The sequence below is a fragment of the Ailuropoda melanoleuca genome, chromosome 17, assembly GCF_002007445.2.
Source record: "Ailuropoda melanoleuca isolate Jingjing chromosome 17, ASM200744v2, whole genome shotgun sequence".
In the NCBI taxonomy this organism is placed as follows: Eukaryota; Metazoa; Chordata; class Mammalia; order Carnivora; family Ursidae; genus Ailuropoda; species Ailuropoda melanoleuca.
Window position 1 is genome coordinate 25456997 of NC_048234.1, and position 19385 is coordinate 25476381.

General features: G+C 38.3%; 1 protein-coding gene and 1 pseudogene across 1 annotated transcript in view; both read left to right on the plus strand.

Moving 5' to 3' along the window:
- The first annotated feature begins 80 nt into the window (after positions 1 to 80).
- Positions 81 to 19385, plus strand: part of SMC5 (structural maintenance of chromosomes 5) — a 97321-nt gene continuing 78016 nt past the window's right edge. The window contains exons 1-3 of the mRNA XM_002914739.4: positions 81 to 388; positions 5275 to 5416; positions 13041 to 13093. Of these exons, the coding sequence (XP_002914785.1) occupies positions 192 to 388; positions 5275 to 5416; positions 13041 to 13093 (392 nt within the window). The 5' untranslated portion in view covers positions 81 to 191. The remainder of the gene's footprint in view (positions 389 to 5274; positions 5417 to 13040; positions 13094 to 19385) is intronic.
- On the plus strand, positions 5424 to 8156 carry LOC117796983 (annotated as a pseudogene).

A 19385-nucleotide genomic window follows, 5' to 3' on the forward strand; every position in this document is an offset into this window, starting at 1 on the left:
GCAGCCGCCTAGGCGCGGGGCTGAGGGGCGGGGCGGCCCGCTGACGCCGCCGGGCCGGGACTGCGCAGGCGCGGGGCGGGCTCGCGGGCAGTGTCGCGCGCCGAGCAGTTCGCGCGGGAGCCGGGCGCAGGGGCGCCGAGGCTGCAGGTCGGTGGGAACGGAAGCGCCTGCGGGGCGGAGGGGAAGCCAGGATGGCGACTCCGAGCAGGAAGACGTCGGCCCCGAGCACACTGGCCTCCAAGAGAGCTCTCCCGAGAGATCCCTCATCGGAGGTCCCGAGCAAGAGAAAGAGTTCGGCCCCGCCGGCGGCGCCGCCGCCACTGCCGCTGCAGTCGTCCAGGCCTTTCGTGGAAGGCTCTATCGTCCGCATCGTGATGGAGAACTTCTTGTGAGTGGCCGGAGGCTGCGCCGCGGCGGGGAGGCGAGCGGGCCCGCGGGCGGGGGGCGCAGGCTGCGCGGGTGGGTGAGGGGGGAGGTGGATATGCGCCGGCTGGGGGTCTGGCCGTGAATTCGAGCCGGGGTTACCCTGAGGATTGACGTCTGTGTTGGGGTGGTGAAGTGTGCGTCGGGTGTGCTGCGGGTTTTTTATTCATTCAGCCAACGTTTTCTGAAGGCGTCGTCCGGCGGCCAGTGGACGTGGTAGGGAATGGATCTCTGCCGCCTGGGAGTCACGGCCTCCAGAGGGAGGACCTGATCTCTAATGCACAAAAGTGCGGGCGCTTGGAACTCAGAGGAAGCAACAGTTAAATCACAGTAGCAGAGATGCTGTGGTAGATTTGTTAAGAGTAAGCAGTTGCTAGGTGGACAAAATGGTGAAGGTTGTCCCGGATGGAGGTGGAAAGGTACAAGAAAATTAAGCCTTCCTCTCAATTGTTGGGCCTCCCAGCAGACCCTTGACCCCTCCAAATCCAGCTTTTCCCCCTGCTTCCTTTTCTGTCTCTCCAGATGACTAATAATCATAATAATCGTTTTAGAATTTAGTAAATATGTCTTAACACAAATACTGTGTATCTCTACCAGTTTACAGGTTTTTTTTGGTCAGGGTCTCTTTTTTTTTTTTAAGCTTGCATATGGTGGCTTAGGGTAACAGAATTGTGGTGAGAATACCAACGTTGTCCTCCTCACCCCCTCCGCCCCCCCCCCAGGTTATCTATCTTGTGCCAGGTATAGAAGTAGATGCTTTATTTACACAATACTCTCATTCTTTCCTTAAAACAGCTCTTCATCTCCATTGATGAGCTCAGAAAGGTTAACGTACCGATGTTTATACTGCTAATAAGTAGCTGAATTGCTATTTGAATCCAGATCAGGAAAGATAAAATAAAGTCAAATGAGTTACCTACCATAATCTTATACACACACACATATATGTATGTATGTATCAGGATGCCTTGGGGGCACAAAGGATGAAGTGGTTAACTTCATCCATAACTGTGAGAAAGGGCTTTGTACAAGAGGTTTACTAAAGTCTTAAGGGAAGAGCACTGTAGCCCGGAGGAACTGCCTGAAACAGGTTGTTGTTATTTAGGAAGTGTCTAGTATTTGAGTATGAGTAGAGCGTAGGATGTGAGTGACTTGGACAGAAATGATACTGAAGGGGTAGGCAGCTATTGAGGATCTGTGTTTTCTATGCTGAGGAATTCCATCTTCATCCTCTCAGCGACCAGGATGCATTTTCAGCAAGGAATGACATGTGATTTCCATTTCACACTGGAAGTTGTGTGAGGGATGATTTAGAAAGGGTACAGGATTGGAGGCAAGAAGACTTACAACAATGAGAGATGATGAGCGTTTGAACCTATGAGGAGCAGTGGGAAGTAGTGGAAAGAAGAGATTTGACAGGATCTGGCTGCAGATTAAGAGGCCTGAGCGTAAGAGTTATGCAGTATTTTTCTCAAGTTCTTTTTTGGCTCTTGGTCAGAAGTGATCCTTTACAGAAGAGGGGGCAGTTTGGGGAGAGTAATAATAAATGCTTTTTGGATCCCGCGATTTCAAGTTTCCTGTGGCATGTCTAAAAAAGATCTTCCCTAAGTAGTCGTTTTAAGGGTCCGGAAAATGCAAACAGGTGAGAGATTTGGAAGTCATGCATATAGGTGATTCTTGAAGTTGCAGAAATGGTTGAGCTTGTCCAAAAGGAAATATAAATAGGAATAGAAGGCCAACTAGAGTCCTGGAGCAATGCCAACATGTAAGGGTGAGCAGAAGAGGAGCTGGGACAGAGAAGGAACTGTTCAGGGAGGTAAGAGGAGAACCGTGGGAGAGTAGTCTCTAAGAAGCCTGGGGGGAAAAGTGTTTCAAAAATACTATCTGCTACACTGGAGTTGGATAACAGGACTGCAAAGAGCCCACTGCATTCTGCAATTAGGAATTCTTTTACCCTTTAAAGCAGGGTAAGCACAACATTTTGCAAGTCCTAGAAGGATGAATGAATGTGAGGAAATAAAGTTTGTATGTGACTAGAAGGAAGAGGTGGCTGCAAAGTGCAGAGCTACCCTGTTTATTTTCATGATGAGAGGACGCTGAGTTTTAAGAACAAGGGAGGAGGGATGTGCTTAGAGAACCGAAGTGGCCTGAAAGAGTAGTTATTGGAAGAATTCCTGGGAGTGAACCAAGTCCAGTAGGGTCGGGAATGGAGGGAGAGATTTTTAGCCTGATGGAATAGCATGTGCAAAGGCTTGCAGAGTAACAGAAAGATAGTCGAGAAACTGAAAGAAGTTCACGATAGGTAGAATTTGGAGGTCTGATTAGAGAATAGTGGAAGGAGGTAGAAAGTAGAAAAAGATGATGCAAGAGGTAAATTCCAAAGAGTCCTATATTTTCTTATTTTTCTTTTTTCTTTTTTTAAGATTTTTTATTTATTTTTTTGACAGAGATAGAGACAGCCAGCGAGAGAGGGAACACAAGCAGGGGGAGTGGGAGAGGAAGAAGCAGGCTCATAGCGGAGGAGCCTGATGTGGGGCTCGATCCCATAACGCCGGGATCACGCCCGGAGCCGAAGGCAGACGCTTAACCGCTGTGCCACCCAGGTGCCCCTATATTTTCTTATTTTTCTTAACGAGTGATCTCAGAATTGCATGTCTGCCAACATGACGTGGTAACTGATTGGATGATGGGAGCCAGAGGGGAAGAAGATGGTCGAATCAAAGACGATGCAGAACTAATGCCTGGGTTTCTGATTTGGGCAGTGGGACGAGTGATACCATTCACTAAGAGACCACAAGAGTAGTTTTGGATTAGAAACATAGTGGGTTTAGTTTTGAATGTGGGAAGTTTGAGGCGACTGTTACGCAACGTCCAAATAGAGTTCTGGAAGTGGTAGTTGCATCTGTAGGTCACATGGGCTGACTTTCAGCATGTAGATCCTACCAGAAGTCATGGAGAATATAAGAAATACCAGGCAAAGTACATAGATGGAGAAGAGAGCGGGCATTTGACAACAGCTCTTTTCAGGAGGAGCTCAGAGAAAAGGAAAATCGAAAAAAGGGAATTACCAATAAATATAGAGTCAGACCAACTAATTTTTTTTTTTTTAATGGGGAGGCTTTCTTTTGNAACAGCTCTTTTCAGGAGGAGCTCAGAGAAAAGGAAAATCGAAAAAAGGGAATTACCAATAAATATAGAGTCAGACCAACTAATTTTTTTTTTTTTAATGGGGAGGCTTTCTTTTGTTTTGTTTGTGTGGGTTTTTGTTTTGTTTTTGACAACTTTTGGTTGATAATATCTATGTGTATGTTATAAGCCAGGAATTCTTCTTTTTCCTCTTGTTTTTTTTATCCTAAACATCAGTTACATCACTGTTTTAGTAAAAGAGTGGCATAGAGATTTTACAGCAGGAAATTGAAAAGTTGAAAGAATGGGGCTTCGTGTTTTGGAATTAAGTTCTAACGGCTGGTCATTTTCCAGATGCCTGAAGTTCCCAAATTAGTTTCATTTTTTTTTTTTAAAGATTTTATTTATTTTTTCGACAGAAATAGAGACAGCCAGCGAGAGAGGGAACACAAGCAGGGGGAGTGGGAGAGGAAGAAGCAGGCTCATAGCAGAGGAGCCTGGTGTGGGGCTCGATCCCATAATGCTGGGATCACGCCCTGAGCCGAAGGCAGATGCTTAACCGCTGTGCCACCCAGGCGCCCCTCCAAATTAGTTTCATTTTAACCATCATAGGAAGGGTTTCTTTATGATCCACCTTCGAACAGAACAAAGCATTTGAAAAGATAAAGTAGGTAGATGCTGTGTGGAGATGTAGGGTTGAAACCTGTCAGAAAATACTTGTTTACTTCCTGTATTTACTTTTATTACCACGTGGCATTTCAGATTATTTGAGTACTGAAGTGCAAGTGTGCTTGGTTGACTTATTTACATACCTAGCAGGTTAGTAGCAGGGTAAGTTTTTATTCTTGGGCAAGTAGTTGGCAGCTAACTCAAACCATGTGGGAACAGGATATTACTTATGGGTCCTAATTCGGGGTATTCAGAGTCAAAGTAGAAGATTATCTGAGTCCCTTTGTTTCACATTTTGCCTTAGTTGTCCTTGGTGAATAATAAGGATTAGGTGCTACTGTCCCAGATAGTTAATGAAAACTGCTGGGCAGCAGGCAGCTTTCTGAGCTGAGGGAATGTTATGAAAGTGCTTGGTGATGATGCATTCTTGTTTCTTCCCATAGGAATAACATTTATTTGAACACAGACCAACAATGGATCTTTTGGGGAGTCTCTGGCAACAAATTAAAAGAAATGGATTTTTAAAAAAATTAATAATGAAACCATTGAATTGATAGACATCTTCAGTTTTTAATTAGAATAGAAATTTGGATTATTTCAATTAGTAAAATGTGAGAAATTGCTATTAAGCATTTTAATTCAAGAGAAATATAAATGTAAAATTCACAGATTTCAGATGAACCATGGCTTGTCTTACATAAAATTTTAAAAATTATGTGTACAATGGCTTTGATAAATTTTCTCATGTATTTTAATTATTAAAAAGGGATAAATCATCAAATTTGCTTTATTCAGCAGACTTTTATTTGAAAAGGGTTGATGAAATCTTATTTTCCCACTCATATTCTTATTTCAGATATGCATTATTTTCTCATTTCTTCCATTGAGTTTTTATTTTCTCTCTAGTTTATTAACAATGTATACATACATTAAAATGTAAGGTTGTCTGGCTTTTAAAGGAACTCACGGAAACCTGTAGATAATGTAAGCAAGAATAAATGTTTTTGTAAAGAAAATATTCTTATGTCTTAGTAATTTCACCTCTTTATAATTCAGAACGTATGATGTCTGTGAAGTATCTCCTGGACCTCATCTGAATATGATTATTGGAGCTAATGGAACAGGAAAGTCTAGCATCGTGTGTGCCATTTGTCTTGGATTAGCAGGCAAACCTGCTTTTATGGGACGGGCGGATAAGGTGAGTTAACATAAGTACTTAAAAAAAAGAAATTCAGAGTTGTGACTTGCTTTTAGTAACAAATCACTTTGTCTCACTTCCTTGGGTGTAACAAAGATGTAGAGCTTGAACGTAAAGAGTGAAGTTGGTGTGTAGAACTGCCAGGAGGAGATTGCCATTTCTAGAAGTATTTTGGGCTATGCACCTAGAGAATTCTCCAAGTGTGTAACACTTAAGACATTTTATACTATTTCTAAGAATTTTAAATGTGTCGTTGGGCTTGTGGAAAGGTGAGGTACATTTACCGCGGGCAGAAACAAAATTGTGTGGATCCGAAGAGTTAAGCAAGCTCTGGAGTTGTTTCCCCAGGGGCATTTGCTGACTTTGTGCCCTAAAGACATTTGATTACTCTGAACTGGGGATCCTGAAGGTAGGGGAAGGCTAGAAGATAAAACTAGAAGTCAAGCACTCTGTTTAGTAGGAAAAATAACACTGCAGAGTGGGACACAGGGTTACTTACTTACCTGATTGTTAACTCTGAATATAGTGGAGAAAAAAAGAAAATCTTCCAGAGAATTACTACTATTTTCTATTGAAGAATAATTGATGTATATTAGCTTCAGGTGTACAATATAGTCAATATTTATGTACATTATGAAGTGGTCACCACAATAAGCCTAGTTGCCATATGTCATCATACAGAGTTGCTACAGTATTATTGACTCTGTTCCCTAAACTGTACATTACATCCCTGTATCCTATTTTATAACTGGAAGGTTGTACCTCTTAATCTCCTTCATCTGTTTTGTCCCCCACTTCCCTCTGCCAGAAGTCAGTAATTTCTAGAGAAGAAGGTTGTGGGGAGTAGATAAAGTAGAAAAGAGGAATGTAGAAAAAGTAATAAAAGATATATGATGGTTGAAACAACCCTGGAATTTAAGTGGTTTAAAAATACAAAGGATTAATTCTTCTTGCTACTTATCCAGTATAGGCCGTTTGTGGTCACTTGGGTACCTAGGCTGATCGAGTCTTCATTTCAATACATAGTCCCATGATTGCCACCTCAGGAAAGGGACTGGCTGTTAAAATTTCTTCCAAAAAGTCATAAGTATTTGTTTGACTCACATTTTCATTGGACAAGGCTGGTTAAAACACCACACCTTCCATCAGAGGGAATGAGCAAATGCAGTCCTACCGTGGCCTTGCCGGAGAACTGGAGTTCTCATGCGCTGCCGGGATGCCAACCACCAGGGCATTACATGAGTGCGAGAGAATATTATAGGGCCTGCCTGTGTCAGCTGCTGCGAAGCTGCTTCTGTCATGCCGAGCGCCTTGTGTGCTGGGCTCCGGGGCCACTCAGCCACCGAGTGCCGCACCGGCCCTGCTCGCCCATCCGGCTCAGCCGCTGCTGCAGCCCCCGCCCAGGCCATGCATGCAGCCCAAAGCTCCGTGTGGCTCGGGTCTGTGCTGCCCAGTCTCCCGCGCTCCCACAGGCCCCGCGGCTGCGGTGCACTGCACACCCAGGGGCACAGAGCTTTTGTTGAATGGCTGACTGATGAAATTGAGGGTGAAAAGGCCATATGGAGGCATAAATCCCTCCCCAAGATGTCTGGAAGTTGGGAGCTAGAAGTATATGGGACAGAAGCCAAGTTAGTGCAGAAAGTTGCAGGAGAAAAGATCACTGTCCCTTTCAACATTAGCAATAGTATCCTGCCAACATTTGATGGGGAGAAGGAGCCCTTCCAAGGGCAGAAGGTTGAAGAATAGCCTGAGTGGACGTCCACTCCCAATTTCGTGGTCGAAGTTGTAAATACTGGGGGCAAGAAGCCTCTGGTGCTGGACCGTAACTATCCAGAAGATGAGGCTGGGCAAGAAGAGAACGTCGAGAGAGACACTTTCAGTCCATTGCTGAGTCTGAGTGGAAAGATCTGAATTACACACTCGGCACTGACCCCCTGGACTGGGCCTTATATGATCACCTGGTGGATTTCCCAGCAGATGAGTGGGTAGAGCTCAGCACAGCGCTGGAGCACCAGGAGCACGGTGCTTTTCTCGAAGATCACAGACATTTTGTCAGGAGCCGGTAGAGCAGGCAGGACCTCGAACACCTGAATTGTATGGCAGGCTTTGGTCAGGGAACAGCCTACCCTGAAGCTAGGCACACACGTATTTTGAAATGGTTTTTATCCTAATATCACGGAAAATATTTCAAATTTAAATTTCCATTGTCTTCTAATTTCCTATCCATTTATTTCTTCTCTACTAATCTTTTATTCCTGGATTTTTGTATAACATAGTGATAGACAATAAAATTGGTTTATCTCCTCCCAAAACAAAACATGAACACCTTTATGCTAGTAAAGCTTTAATTCTTAAAGTTATGAATGTATAGGTTTCTCCAACTATATAAATGATCAGAACTGACTTAGTAGAAAAAAATCAGCTGTTAATTTTTAGAACACCAAAGACCATTAGCTATTAGTTCTAACAGCAGTCATTTCCTGTTTTATACAGAGAATATGACTGTATCAGAATATTACGATACCAGAGTCCATCAAGGATAGAAAATTTAAAGATAGTCTCACTCATGAATATAGGAGCAAAAATCTCAAGAAAAAGAAACTTTAGTCTGTTGAATCTAATACATAAAATGCATAATACATCATGACCAGATAGAATTTATTCCAGGAATGAGATTGATCATTAGAAAAAAATTAACATGTTTTATTTTTATTTTTTATATCATTTTTAAAATTTTTTAAGATTTTATTTGTGAGAGAGAGGGAGAGTGTGAGAGAGCATAGGCAGGGGGAACGGCAGACAGAGGGAGAAGCAGGCTCCCTGCTTAGCAAGGAGCCCGATGCGGGACTCGATCCCAGGATCCTGGGATCATGACCTGAGCTGAAGGCAGATGCTTAACCAACTGAGCCACCCAGGCGTCCCTACATATCACATTTTAAAGAACTGGATGATCCCCTCGGTAGAGAAAAAGCACTAAATTCCACAGTAATTTATGATAAAAAAAAAAAAAGTTAGCAAATTAAGAGTAGAGGAAACCTACCTTTTTAAATTACATAAAAGACAAGTGAAAATATACAGTAAGTTCTGGAACAAGTCAAGGTTACCTACTAACACTGCTACTCAACGTTGTACTGGAAGTTCTATAGAAGAGTAAGATAAGACAAAAGATACGAGTTAGAAAACCGTCATTTACAGGTTTTATGAAAGTCTGGAATGAAAACCACAGAAGCGACTCCAGATAAGCCTTCTGATGAATTAATCTGGAAATTTGTCAGGATTGTTAGATATAAGATTATTTAACAAAAATCTGTTCTATTTCCATTCACTAACAACAGAAAAATGCAATTAAAAATAGATATTTACAGTAGCACCAAAAGTGCAAGTTATGTAGCAATAAATTAACAAGACATAAGACCTATATTTAGAAATTATAAAATTTTATTTGAAAATATTGGAGTTTGATGAGATGGACAGACATACTGTATTAATGGGCAGGAAGACCTGTAAAAATGTCATTCTTCACATTCATATACATACTGAGCATCATTGCAGTCGAAATCCCAATACTGTCATAGCAAATTACAAGCTGGTTCTAAAATTTAGGTGAAAAAAGAAATGGCCAAGAACAGCTAAGATATTCCTAAAGAAATTCAACCAAATGGGAAAACTTGTCCTATCAGAAATCAAGACTTAACACAAAGTTACAGTAAATGAAAACATTGTATGGAATATTAGCCATAAAAAAGAATGAAATCTTGAATTTGTGACAACATGAATGGACCTAGAGGGTGTTACACTAAATGAAATAACTCAGGGAAAGATAAATACCATATTTCACTTGTGTGTGGAATCTAAAAAACAAAATAAAAAACCCAGAAACACTCAAATACAGAACAAACTGGTGGTTGCCAGAGGGGAAGAAGAGGTGGGTTGGGTGAGACAGGTGAAGGGTAGTAAGAGATATAAACTTCGAGTTATAAAACAAGTAGGTTATAGGGATGAAAACACAGCGTAGGGAATATAGCAAGTAGTATTAGTATAGTATAACTTCACGGTGACAGATGAGAACTATACATACTGTTTTGAGTATTATGTAATGTACAGAATTGTCAAATCATTGTATCAGAAACTAAAAACATTGTCAACTATATTAAAAAAAAAAAAACACAAAAAACTGTGGTACTGGTGGAAAAGACGTCAGACCATGTGCTGTGACAGAGTGAAAAGTCCAGATCCAAAGCCATGATGAGTAGACTCTTGATTTACGATGACTGACATTGTAGATAAATGGGGAAAAGATGGATAAATAGTACTGAGACGGTTGGTTGCATAGGAAAAAAAGAAATGAAGTTTTGTCCTCACACTTGTACACAAATCAATTCCAAGTGGATTGGAGATCTAACTGTGACTCATCAGGAAAGTTTTAGTAGATACTGGTGTAGAGGAGAATATCTTTGTGACTTTGGGTTAAATAAAAATTTCTTAAGTAAAAGTATAGATTGAAAAGGAAAATACTGATAAAGAACTTTTATCAAAAGACACCATAAAGAAAAAGACAAGCCACAAATTGGAAGAAGGTATATATAACCCATATAACAAAAGATTGGTATTTAGGCTTTTTAATAAGCAAAACAGTAACAATTAAGATGAAAGATGTGCTCAGACACCTCACAGAAGAGGCAGCTCAGACAGCCAATAAATACAGTTGATCTTTGGACAGCATAGGTTTGAATTGTGCGAGTCCACCTGTACGCGGATTTTTTTCAGTAAATACAGTATGGTACTGTAAATGTATTTTTCATATGATTTTCTTAGTAACTTGATTTTGTAGTTGTAAGAATACAGTATGTAGTACACGTAACATACAAAATCTGTATTAACTGCTCATGATATTGGTAAGGATTCTGATCAGCAGTAGGCTATTAAGTTTTGGGGGAATGAAAAGTTATATGCAAATTTTTGTGCAGGGGGTTGGCACTCCTACCCCTTGTGTTATTCAAGGGCCAACTGTGTCTGAGAAGATACTCAACTTCACTAATTATCAGAGAAGTGCACATTAATCCTGGCAAGGTATATTCCTCAAAGTCACAAGAATTCTGGCGATGCTATGTGCTTACAAGGATATGGAGCAATGGGAACTCTGATGCACTCTTGGTGGGACTCGAAATCTGTAGTCTTGGAAAATGGCATTACCTTGTGACTCTGCAGGTGCATGTACACAATCACTCAAAATTCTCCTAGACAGCCCTTGTACATTAATATTAGGCAAAAGTGTTGAAGTATTTATAGCAGTATTGTTTTTAAAGAAATCCTATTATAGTCAAAATTGAATATTACATGCCAGTGAAAATAATGCTTAGCTCATTGGTTAAATCTCAAAAATGTAATTTTAAGGAAAAATGCTATTTTGGAAGAATGTATGTAATATGAATTTATAGAATAGTCAAAACAAAATAGTGTATTAATATTTGAAGAGATATATGTATATAGCAAAACTGAAGAAAAGCAGAAGGATGATCAACAAGACAGCATTACATTTGTTGAGGGAGGATACAACAGTATTGAGTTATACAGGGAATGTCGGATACGCAGTTTTCAATTCCTTAAATTTGTGGTAGATGCTTGGTTGTTTTACTGTTCCTTCAAATAGTGTATGAAGTTTATACATAATGTTTGGTGTATATTTCACATAAAATTATGTTTTTAAAAGGAAGTTTGAGACTTGAGTTATCCCACTGCAAAATGGTTGTAAAAGTTAAATGATTCTTTATATTCTTCTAAATCTACTGGGAATATTGCAATATTATTAAAATGGCATCATAGGTTTTTTAGCCAGGCTTACAGTGTAATGTAGGATTACAAGATTGAAGCATACACCCTTAAGATTATAAATAAACCTGTTCAAAATATGTGTGTTTGTGGTTTTTTTAATGCTACATGGGAGGCATTTATGAGGTGGAATCCTCAGATACCGCTCTGTTAATAATTAACTTTGCGATTTTAGTCATTTGTCTAGACCAGTTTTTCTTTAAGTTAAGGGGGTCGGAGGAGATAACTTCCAAGGACCAGATTTTTATAAATTTTGATGTATAGTTTTTTAATTGTTAAAAATCATTTATTAAATCCTTTCTCTGTGTAACGGTCTGCTGGAGTGTACTCCAAACTGTTCAGTCAGAACGGATTGGTTTGTAACAGTTTCCACCAACCTTCCCATTTATTTTCGGCATGAAGAAGACAGATCTTACCCTTGAGTGGTAGGGTTTTTAAAGAAGGTTGTGGAGTGCAGCGTTTCTCAGATGACAGATTGCAGACCTTTGGGTATCCCCAGATGCATTTAGGGGTTGCACAAGGTCTCAGCAAAAATATTTTTACTGTTTTATTTATAGTTAAGTCTTAATATGAAAATTTAACACTAGCATGTTCTGTACCATCCATACGTATGCTTTATAAGAACTGCCTTGTGATTTTTTTTCTTACTGGTTCCAAGTATTTTAATTGATGCAAGCTAATGAGCAGATAGCACTCCTACAAAAATGCCATTGTTTTTCCTGTTTATGAAGAAACTAAAACAGAGAGGCTAAGTAACTTGGTCAGAGTCAAGCAACTTACACCTTTATGGCAGGATTGAGATTGGAACCTGGATGGTGTGTGTGAAAGCATGTACTCTTAATCAAGCTGTACTTTCTAGTTACGAGGACAGACCTCCTTTGTCATCTTTCTGGGCCTCAGTTTCATCGTTTATAAGATGGATATAATACATACCTCCTGAGGTTGCTCATGAGTTTTAAGAAAATTATAAATTGCTTAGCATAATAATGCTTAATAAATGCTCTTTGTTGTGGTTCTGATTGTTGCCATCACTGCTATTACCACTATTAAAAAGATAATTATTTGCAAGGTGTGTTTTCCACTTTTTTTTTTTTTTTTTTTTTAAAGAATTACTTACTTATAGCCTGATTGAAGATCCAGTCTGATTTTTTTTTTAGGCCCAGGGTCTTTCTTCAAGTTTATGGTCATGTATGTATTTAAAATAGACTAGGTCTATTTTACTGTGTAAATTGTACTTAAATTGTATTTACTATGTGTATTCCTCTTTTTAAGAAAATGACAATTATGTCCTCATTAATAACAGGATGGGATCTTAATTAATAACAGGATTAATAACAGGATCTTAGAGTGGCTGTTAATATTTAATCTGTGCAACTCCAAAGAAGTCTCCGTTGGTAATAAGGAGATTTGGTAAAGCTCTATGATTAAATCGTAGAACCTGTTTTCCCAGTGGCTTTCTTCCCTCTCCCGAGAGTGTTTAGTAGAGAGGCTGAGTACACAGACTCTGGAGCCATGTTACGTGGGTTCAGTTCTTTGCTCTGTATCGCTTACTGGCTTTGTCACAAGCTGTGTAAGAGGCTCTTGGGCACATCGAATGCTCAGTCCGTGGTAACTAATGGTATTGTTACTTGTGGGAGGAAACAATGGAAACCAGTTTCCCAAATCTGGGAAAGTGATGGGAGTGGACAGAGAAAATAGGTGTTGACAAAATTTTAATTTGACAAATAATAATGACTGCTGAATCTGATAACCTGGGAATGTCATCACTCAGTGCACTTTGTCTTTTTTGTTCTAGGTTGGTTTTTTTGTGAAGAGAGGATGTTCCAAAGGAATGGTTGAAATTGAATTGTAAGTGTTAAAAGTGCTGAAACCCCTTTTTCCTGTACAATTTCCTTATGTTCATGCTTTCGTGATGACTTTAGGAAAGAGTAATAATATAGCATTATGGCATAAATATTAGAAATAATATTTAAAGGATTTTTGTATCCAGACAAGTTATTTTTTTATGCATCTTTTAAAATCTAAATTGTAAGATTTTTCTTTCAGTAGAGTTGTTAAATTACCTTTCTTGGCAGCCATTTCTGATGTATCAGAGTTAGGATTCAAGATGAACCGGTTAACCATCCTTGGTGTATATACTTTGTCTTTTAAACACAGATACACCTTTTAGTTGATTTTTAGTGAGTGTTTTTTCTAGTGTTTATCAAAAGTCATGGAATTTTTGAGCTTAAATAGCTTTTAAAGATCATCTGATAACCTCATCATTTTATAGGATATGGGGAAATGATCTTTTTACTCAAAAACTGTGAGAGAATGTTTTATTTATGTAGTGACGAGAAATAGGCAGAAAAAAAATAGGCACACACAGAAATAAAACAAGTAAGATTATACTCAATTTATTAAAATATGATAGGATTTTACTGAAAGATACAAAACCAAGACCTGAATAAATGGAGAAGCATACAGTGTTCTTAGAAACATAAAGTTAATATCATTTTCAACATGTCAATCCTTCCAGATTAATGTATAAATTTGATACAATTCCAACCAGAGTATCAACAGGTAAGTTTAAAGTTGATTCTAAAATTCATTTGGGAGACTAAATGTGCTGGAAAACCCAAGAAGATTTTGAAAAAACAGTACCACAAGTAAGACATCTGTGTACCAGATGTCAAAGTGTACTATGAAGTTGTTGATAATATGGTATTTGTACAGAAAATTAGAGGAGCAGAATGGAAAAAATAGGGAGATCTAAATGTATGTGAGAATTTATTGTAAAGATGGCAGTTTAAGTGTGGACTATAAATAACTTTAATTGAGGTGAACTAATTGGCTATTAATTTTCTTAAACAAATTTAGAGCTTTATCAAACACCCTGCTCATAGATCTAGATGTGTTAAAGGCTGACTGAAAAGATATGTAACTTTGAAAATAGTAGAAAAAAATGTAGGTTATTTTTTATTTTTTATTTATTTATTTATTTTTTTTTAAAGATTTTATTTATTTATTTGACAGAGATAGAGACAGCCAGTGAGAGAGGGAACACAAGCAGGGGGAGTGGGAGAGAAAGAAGCAGGCTCACAGCAGAGGAGCCTGATGTGGGGCTTGATCCCACAACGCCGGGATCACGCCCTGAGCCGAAGGCAGACGCCCAACCGCTGTGCCACCCAGGCGCCCCAAAACAAACTTTAAATCTTCAGAAAAGGAAAGCCTATTTCAAGCAGAATAGGATACTAATAACCATAAAAAAGGAAGGTAGGAAATTTAGATTCCATACACATCCAGCTGAAAATAATGGTACCATAGTTAAAAATGAGTGACAGGTGGGAGAAAACATTTTCTGCACAAACAACATGTACATATCTTAAAATTACCAAAATACCAGTGTCTCAAGCAAGTCAGTAAAAATTACAAACAACTTATAGAACATAAGCAAAGAAATTTAACACCAAGTGATATAAATGGCCAATAAGTATAAAAAGGATACAACTCATTAGTGATAACTGATCAGTTTTGAAGGAAATCAAAATGAGGATTTTTTTTTCTTTTAGTTTAGAAAATTTTTTAAATAAGATTTAATAATATGAAGGTATAGAGAAGTGAATCCTGCCGTGCACTGTGGAAATCTAAGCAGCACATCTTATTTGGCAGTATATTATCAGATTTTGGATGAAATAATCTTCGATCCAGTTACTATTCTAGAGAATATTTACTCATTTGCACAAAATTAGCTTTTTCCTAATTTTAATAGTGAAAACTTATAAACACCCCAAATGTGTATCATCTGATAAATGGCTAAACAAAATGGGACAAATTCATACAAGGACAACTTACTCAGCCGTAGAAAGGAATGAGGTACTGATAGATCCGACAACATGGATGAACCTGGGAAACATGCTTTGTGAAAGAAGCCAGACACAAATCCTACATACTGTGTGATTCCACGTCTCTGGAATGTCCAGAATAGGCAAACCCACAGAGACAGAAAATGAGTGGTTGCTTGGGAATGAGGGGTAAAGGAGTGGGGAGTGACTGCTTAACAGGTTTGGGGTCATTTTGGGGGTCATGAAGATATTTTGGAATTAGATGGTGGTGATGGTTGTAGAACCTTGTGCATATGTTAACTGTTGTTGATACACATATTTCCTCAACTGCACACCTAAAAATGGTTAAAATGGTAAATTTTATGTTATGTACATTTTACCACAATTAAAAAAGCATTGATTTGCATATATAAAATGGATTATATGATGTGTGAATTATATATTTGTTTAAAAATTGCCGAAGATATTCTTGTGTTAGCCTTGGTGTTGTCAATGGATCACAACAGTTTCTTAGATATCGCAACTGAAACAAATATATTAAGCCAGGTATATTTATAAAATACAGAGGAAGTATTAATATATATGTTTCAAAGTCTTTTATGGATGGCTGCAGGTATTAGGCGCTCCTGATTTTCTGCTCTGAATCACTAAGGCCCAATTGTTTTCTTAGTTATCTAAAGAGAGACACTTTTTGGTGTGTAACAGCTGCTAGTTTAATAATCTAACCAGTGACCATAAACCAGAGTTCTGTTCCGGAACTACAGGGGAGGTTTGCATTTCCCTAAACTCCTTTAGTTACATTGTGGTCACTTGTTGGGAATACCAAACACAAAATGACTTGTCCTTACTTGGAAGTTGTTACTGCTGTGGAACAAACGTGTTAAGTGGTCACATACTGAATGAATGGAACAGTGGATAGAATAACCTCTAGCATACATCTATGCGTCATTTCAGATATTTTAGTACATATCTGTTGAGACGGAGGGGAGATAGAGCATTCTGGAATTTATGGTTAGGGGCATGAGGGAGGGGCAGATAAATACATAGGTAAAATACATATTACATTGGATGGTGATTAGTGTTAGGTAGAAAATTGAGCAAGAAAGGACAGGGAGGGAGTGCCAGAGTGAAGTTTACAGTATTAAATAGGGTGATCAGGAAAGTTCTCACTCAGAAGACAGTACCTGAGCAAAGATTTGAAGGAGATAAGGTGTTGAGCATGGGGAGACTTGGGGAAACAACATTTCAGCATCTGCAGATGCTAAGAAAGACTGAAGTCGTACCCAGTGTAACTGCATTGCACTGAACGAGAAAAATAAGAGATAAAGTCTGAAAATACCGATGAGCCATCTCATAGGGCCTTGTAGGCCAGCGTAAGGACTTTTCATTTATTTTGAGTTAGCTGTGAACCCACCAGGATTTGAGCAGAGAAGTGGCTTGACCTAGGAGTGTTAGCCTCCTTGGTTTTTTCCCCCCTTGATTTGAAAAAATTGGATTTGTCATTTTCATTAGTCTTTTTCAGTGAATTGACTTCTACATTGTTGTTTCTGTCTTACATCATGGTTTTCTGTTTCATTATTTTCTATACTTTCCTAATTCTTTTTTTTTTTTTTAAGATTTTATTCATTTATTAGAGAGAGACAGCCAGCGAGAGAGGGAACACAAGCAGGGGGAGCAGGAGAGGAAGAAGCAGGCTCCCAACAGGGAGCCTGATGTGGGGCTCAATCCCAGGACCCTGGGATCATGCCCTGAGCCAAAGGCAGATGCTTAACAACTGAGCCACCCAGGCGCCCCTATACTTTCCTAATTCTTGAAACTTTTTGGCTTTTTTGTTCTTTTCCTAATTTCTTGAAATGGATATTTTTTATACAAATTTTTAGTCTTTTGTTTTCCCTCATGTAAACAGTTAAGTTAAAAACTTCCCTCTCAGTATTGCTTGAGCTCTTGTCCCCCAAATTTTGGTATATAGCATTTACCTATTTTTTCAGTTCTATTTTCTTTATGAGTTCATAATTAGAAGTTGTTTCAAATTCTGATATAGTAATTTTCTTGTTATATTTCAGTATTGATTTCCACTATGATAGTAGTTCTGTGGTAATATATATATTATAAAACTATAAAATTACGTGTTGTATTTGTTACTATGCATTATATATTACTGTATGGTCCTATATATAATAGATAGTAATACTATATATAGTATATATAATACAATGTATAATAATACATAGTAAAGTTATGTACAGTATATATTTTATGTTTTACTATATATATATGACCTTATAGTAATACATAGTGTAATATATAGTAATGTATGTAAATATATGGTCATGTTACCAACCCTTTGAAATTTGTCAAGACATCCTTTTTGTAGTGAGCTTTCATAATTGTTACCCACTGGGTTGAAAGAATAAGTATTCTGCTCTTGTTACGTTCAGTGTTCCTCTATTTGTCTGTTAGTTCAAGCTGATTAATTATATTGTTAAAGCTTGTATATTTTTGTTGATTTCATTCATCATATCGATTCTTTAATTACTGAGAAAGGTGTTACATTATCCCTTTATGTAGATTTGTCAGTTACCCTTGTCCTGTCAATTTTTGCCTTAGGTATCTTCAGGACAGTATTAGTTGCAGCTAAGATTCAAATTGTTCTGTCTTCCTAGTGGAGTTGAACTTTCTGTTGTTATGTACTGACTTCTTTATCTTTTTTTTTTTAAGATTTTATTTTTATTTATTTGACAGAGACAGCCAGCGAGAGAGGGAACACAAGCAGGGGGAGTGGGAGAGGAAGTAGCAGGCTCATAGTGGAGGAGCCTGGTGTGGGGCTTGATCCCATAACGCCGGGATCACGCCCTGNGTGGGGCTCGATCCCATAACGCCGGGATCACGCCCTGAGCCGAAGGCAGATGCTTAACCGCTGTGCCACCCAGGCACCCCTATCTTTTGATGCATTTCCTTTAGAATGTGTTTTAATTTGCCACTAGTGTAGGTGGCAGCTTTCCAGATTACCTTTTTTTATTCATTTATTTCAAGTTTTTTATACCTTTTGTATCTCATTTCAACAAGTGTAACTGGATGTTTATATAGCCTTTTAAATAGTGCGTTATCTATTACATTTATTGATTGACTTAAATGTTGGGACTTCTTTTTACTGCCTTATTCTGTGCTTTTTATTTGTTCTATTTTTCAGTATTTCTTTTCTCTCTTGCCTTTGGATTTTTAATTTTTCTTTACTGTTTTGGAAACTATTCTTGTTTTAGCGGTTGTTAGAATTTTTAATACGTATACTTGAATACAAGTCTGGACTGAAATGTCTGTATCTTCCTATTGAATATAGACCTGAGAGTACTTTTTTTTTTTTTTAAAGATTTTATTTATTTGACAGAGATAGAGACAGCCAGCGAGAGAGGGAACACAAGCAGGGGGAGTGGGAGAGGAAGAAGCAGGCTCCTAGCGGAGGAGCCTGATGTGGGGCTCGATCCCATAACGCTGGGATCACGCCCTGAGCCGAAGGCAGATGCTTAACCGCTGTGCCACCCAGGCGCCCCCTGAGAGTACTTTTTTTTGAATAATTGTCTGAACTATTTTAATTTTATCTTGTCTTTTAAACTTTTTTAGACATAATAGCTACCATTAATTTATACCGTCAGTGTTTGTTTAGAATTACCCCATGTGTTTTTGGTTTGTCTTGGTTTTTATTTTTTCTTCCATTTTTGTTATTTCCTCTGAGATCACTTTCTTTCTGCTACAGGATATTTTTAAAAGTTTTCTTTAGCGAGGATCTTCTACAAGAGTGCTCAGTTTTTGTCTGAAAATGATGTTCTTTTGCTCTAAATCTTGAAAGATGTATTTGCTCGATATAAAAGTCTACATTGATAGGTCTTTTCTCAAGACATGCAAAGTACAATTCCATTGTCTTCAGATGTGAATGTAATTTTAGTTTCTTTGATAGTGATTCTCTTTTTCTCAAGTGACTTTTTTTTCCCTTTTTGTCATTAGTTTCATGTAGCTCAAGTGGCCTTTGAAAGCCTCTCTCAGTTTTTGCTGTTTTATAGTTTCCCATCATATATTTAGATGTGGATTTTTTTTTTTTTTTTTTTTTTTTTTTGCGCTTGGGATNTTTTTTTTTTTTTTTTTTTTTTTTTTTTTTTTTTTTTTTTTTTTTTTTGCGCTTGGGATTTAATGAGCTTAAATTTACAGTTCGGAAAATTCTCTTCCTATTGCCACTGACCCATTCTGTCTCCTTCCCTTCTGGAACTCTGATTAGACAGATGTTAAGTTCTCTACTTAGTCATCCATGTCTCTTAGCATCCTTC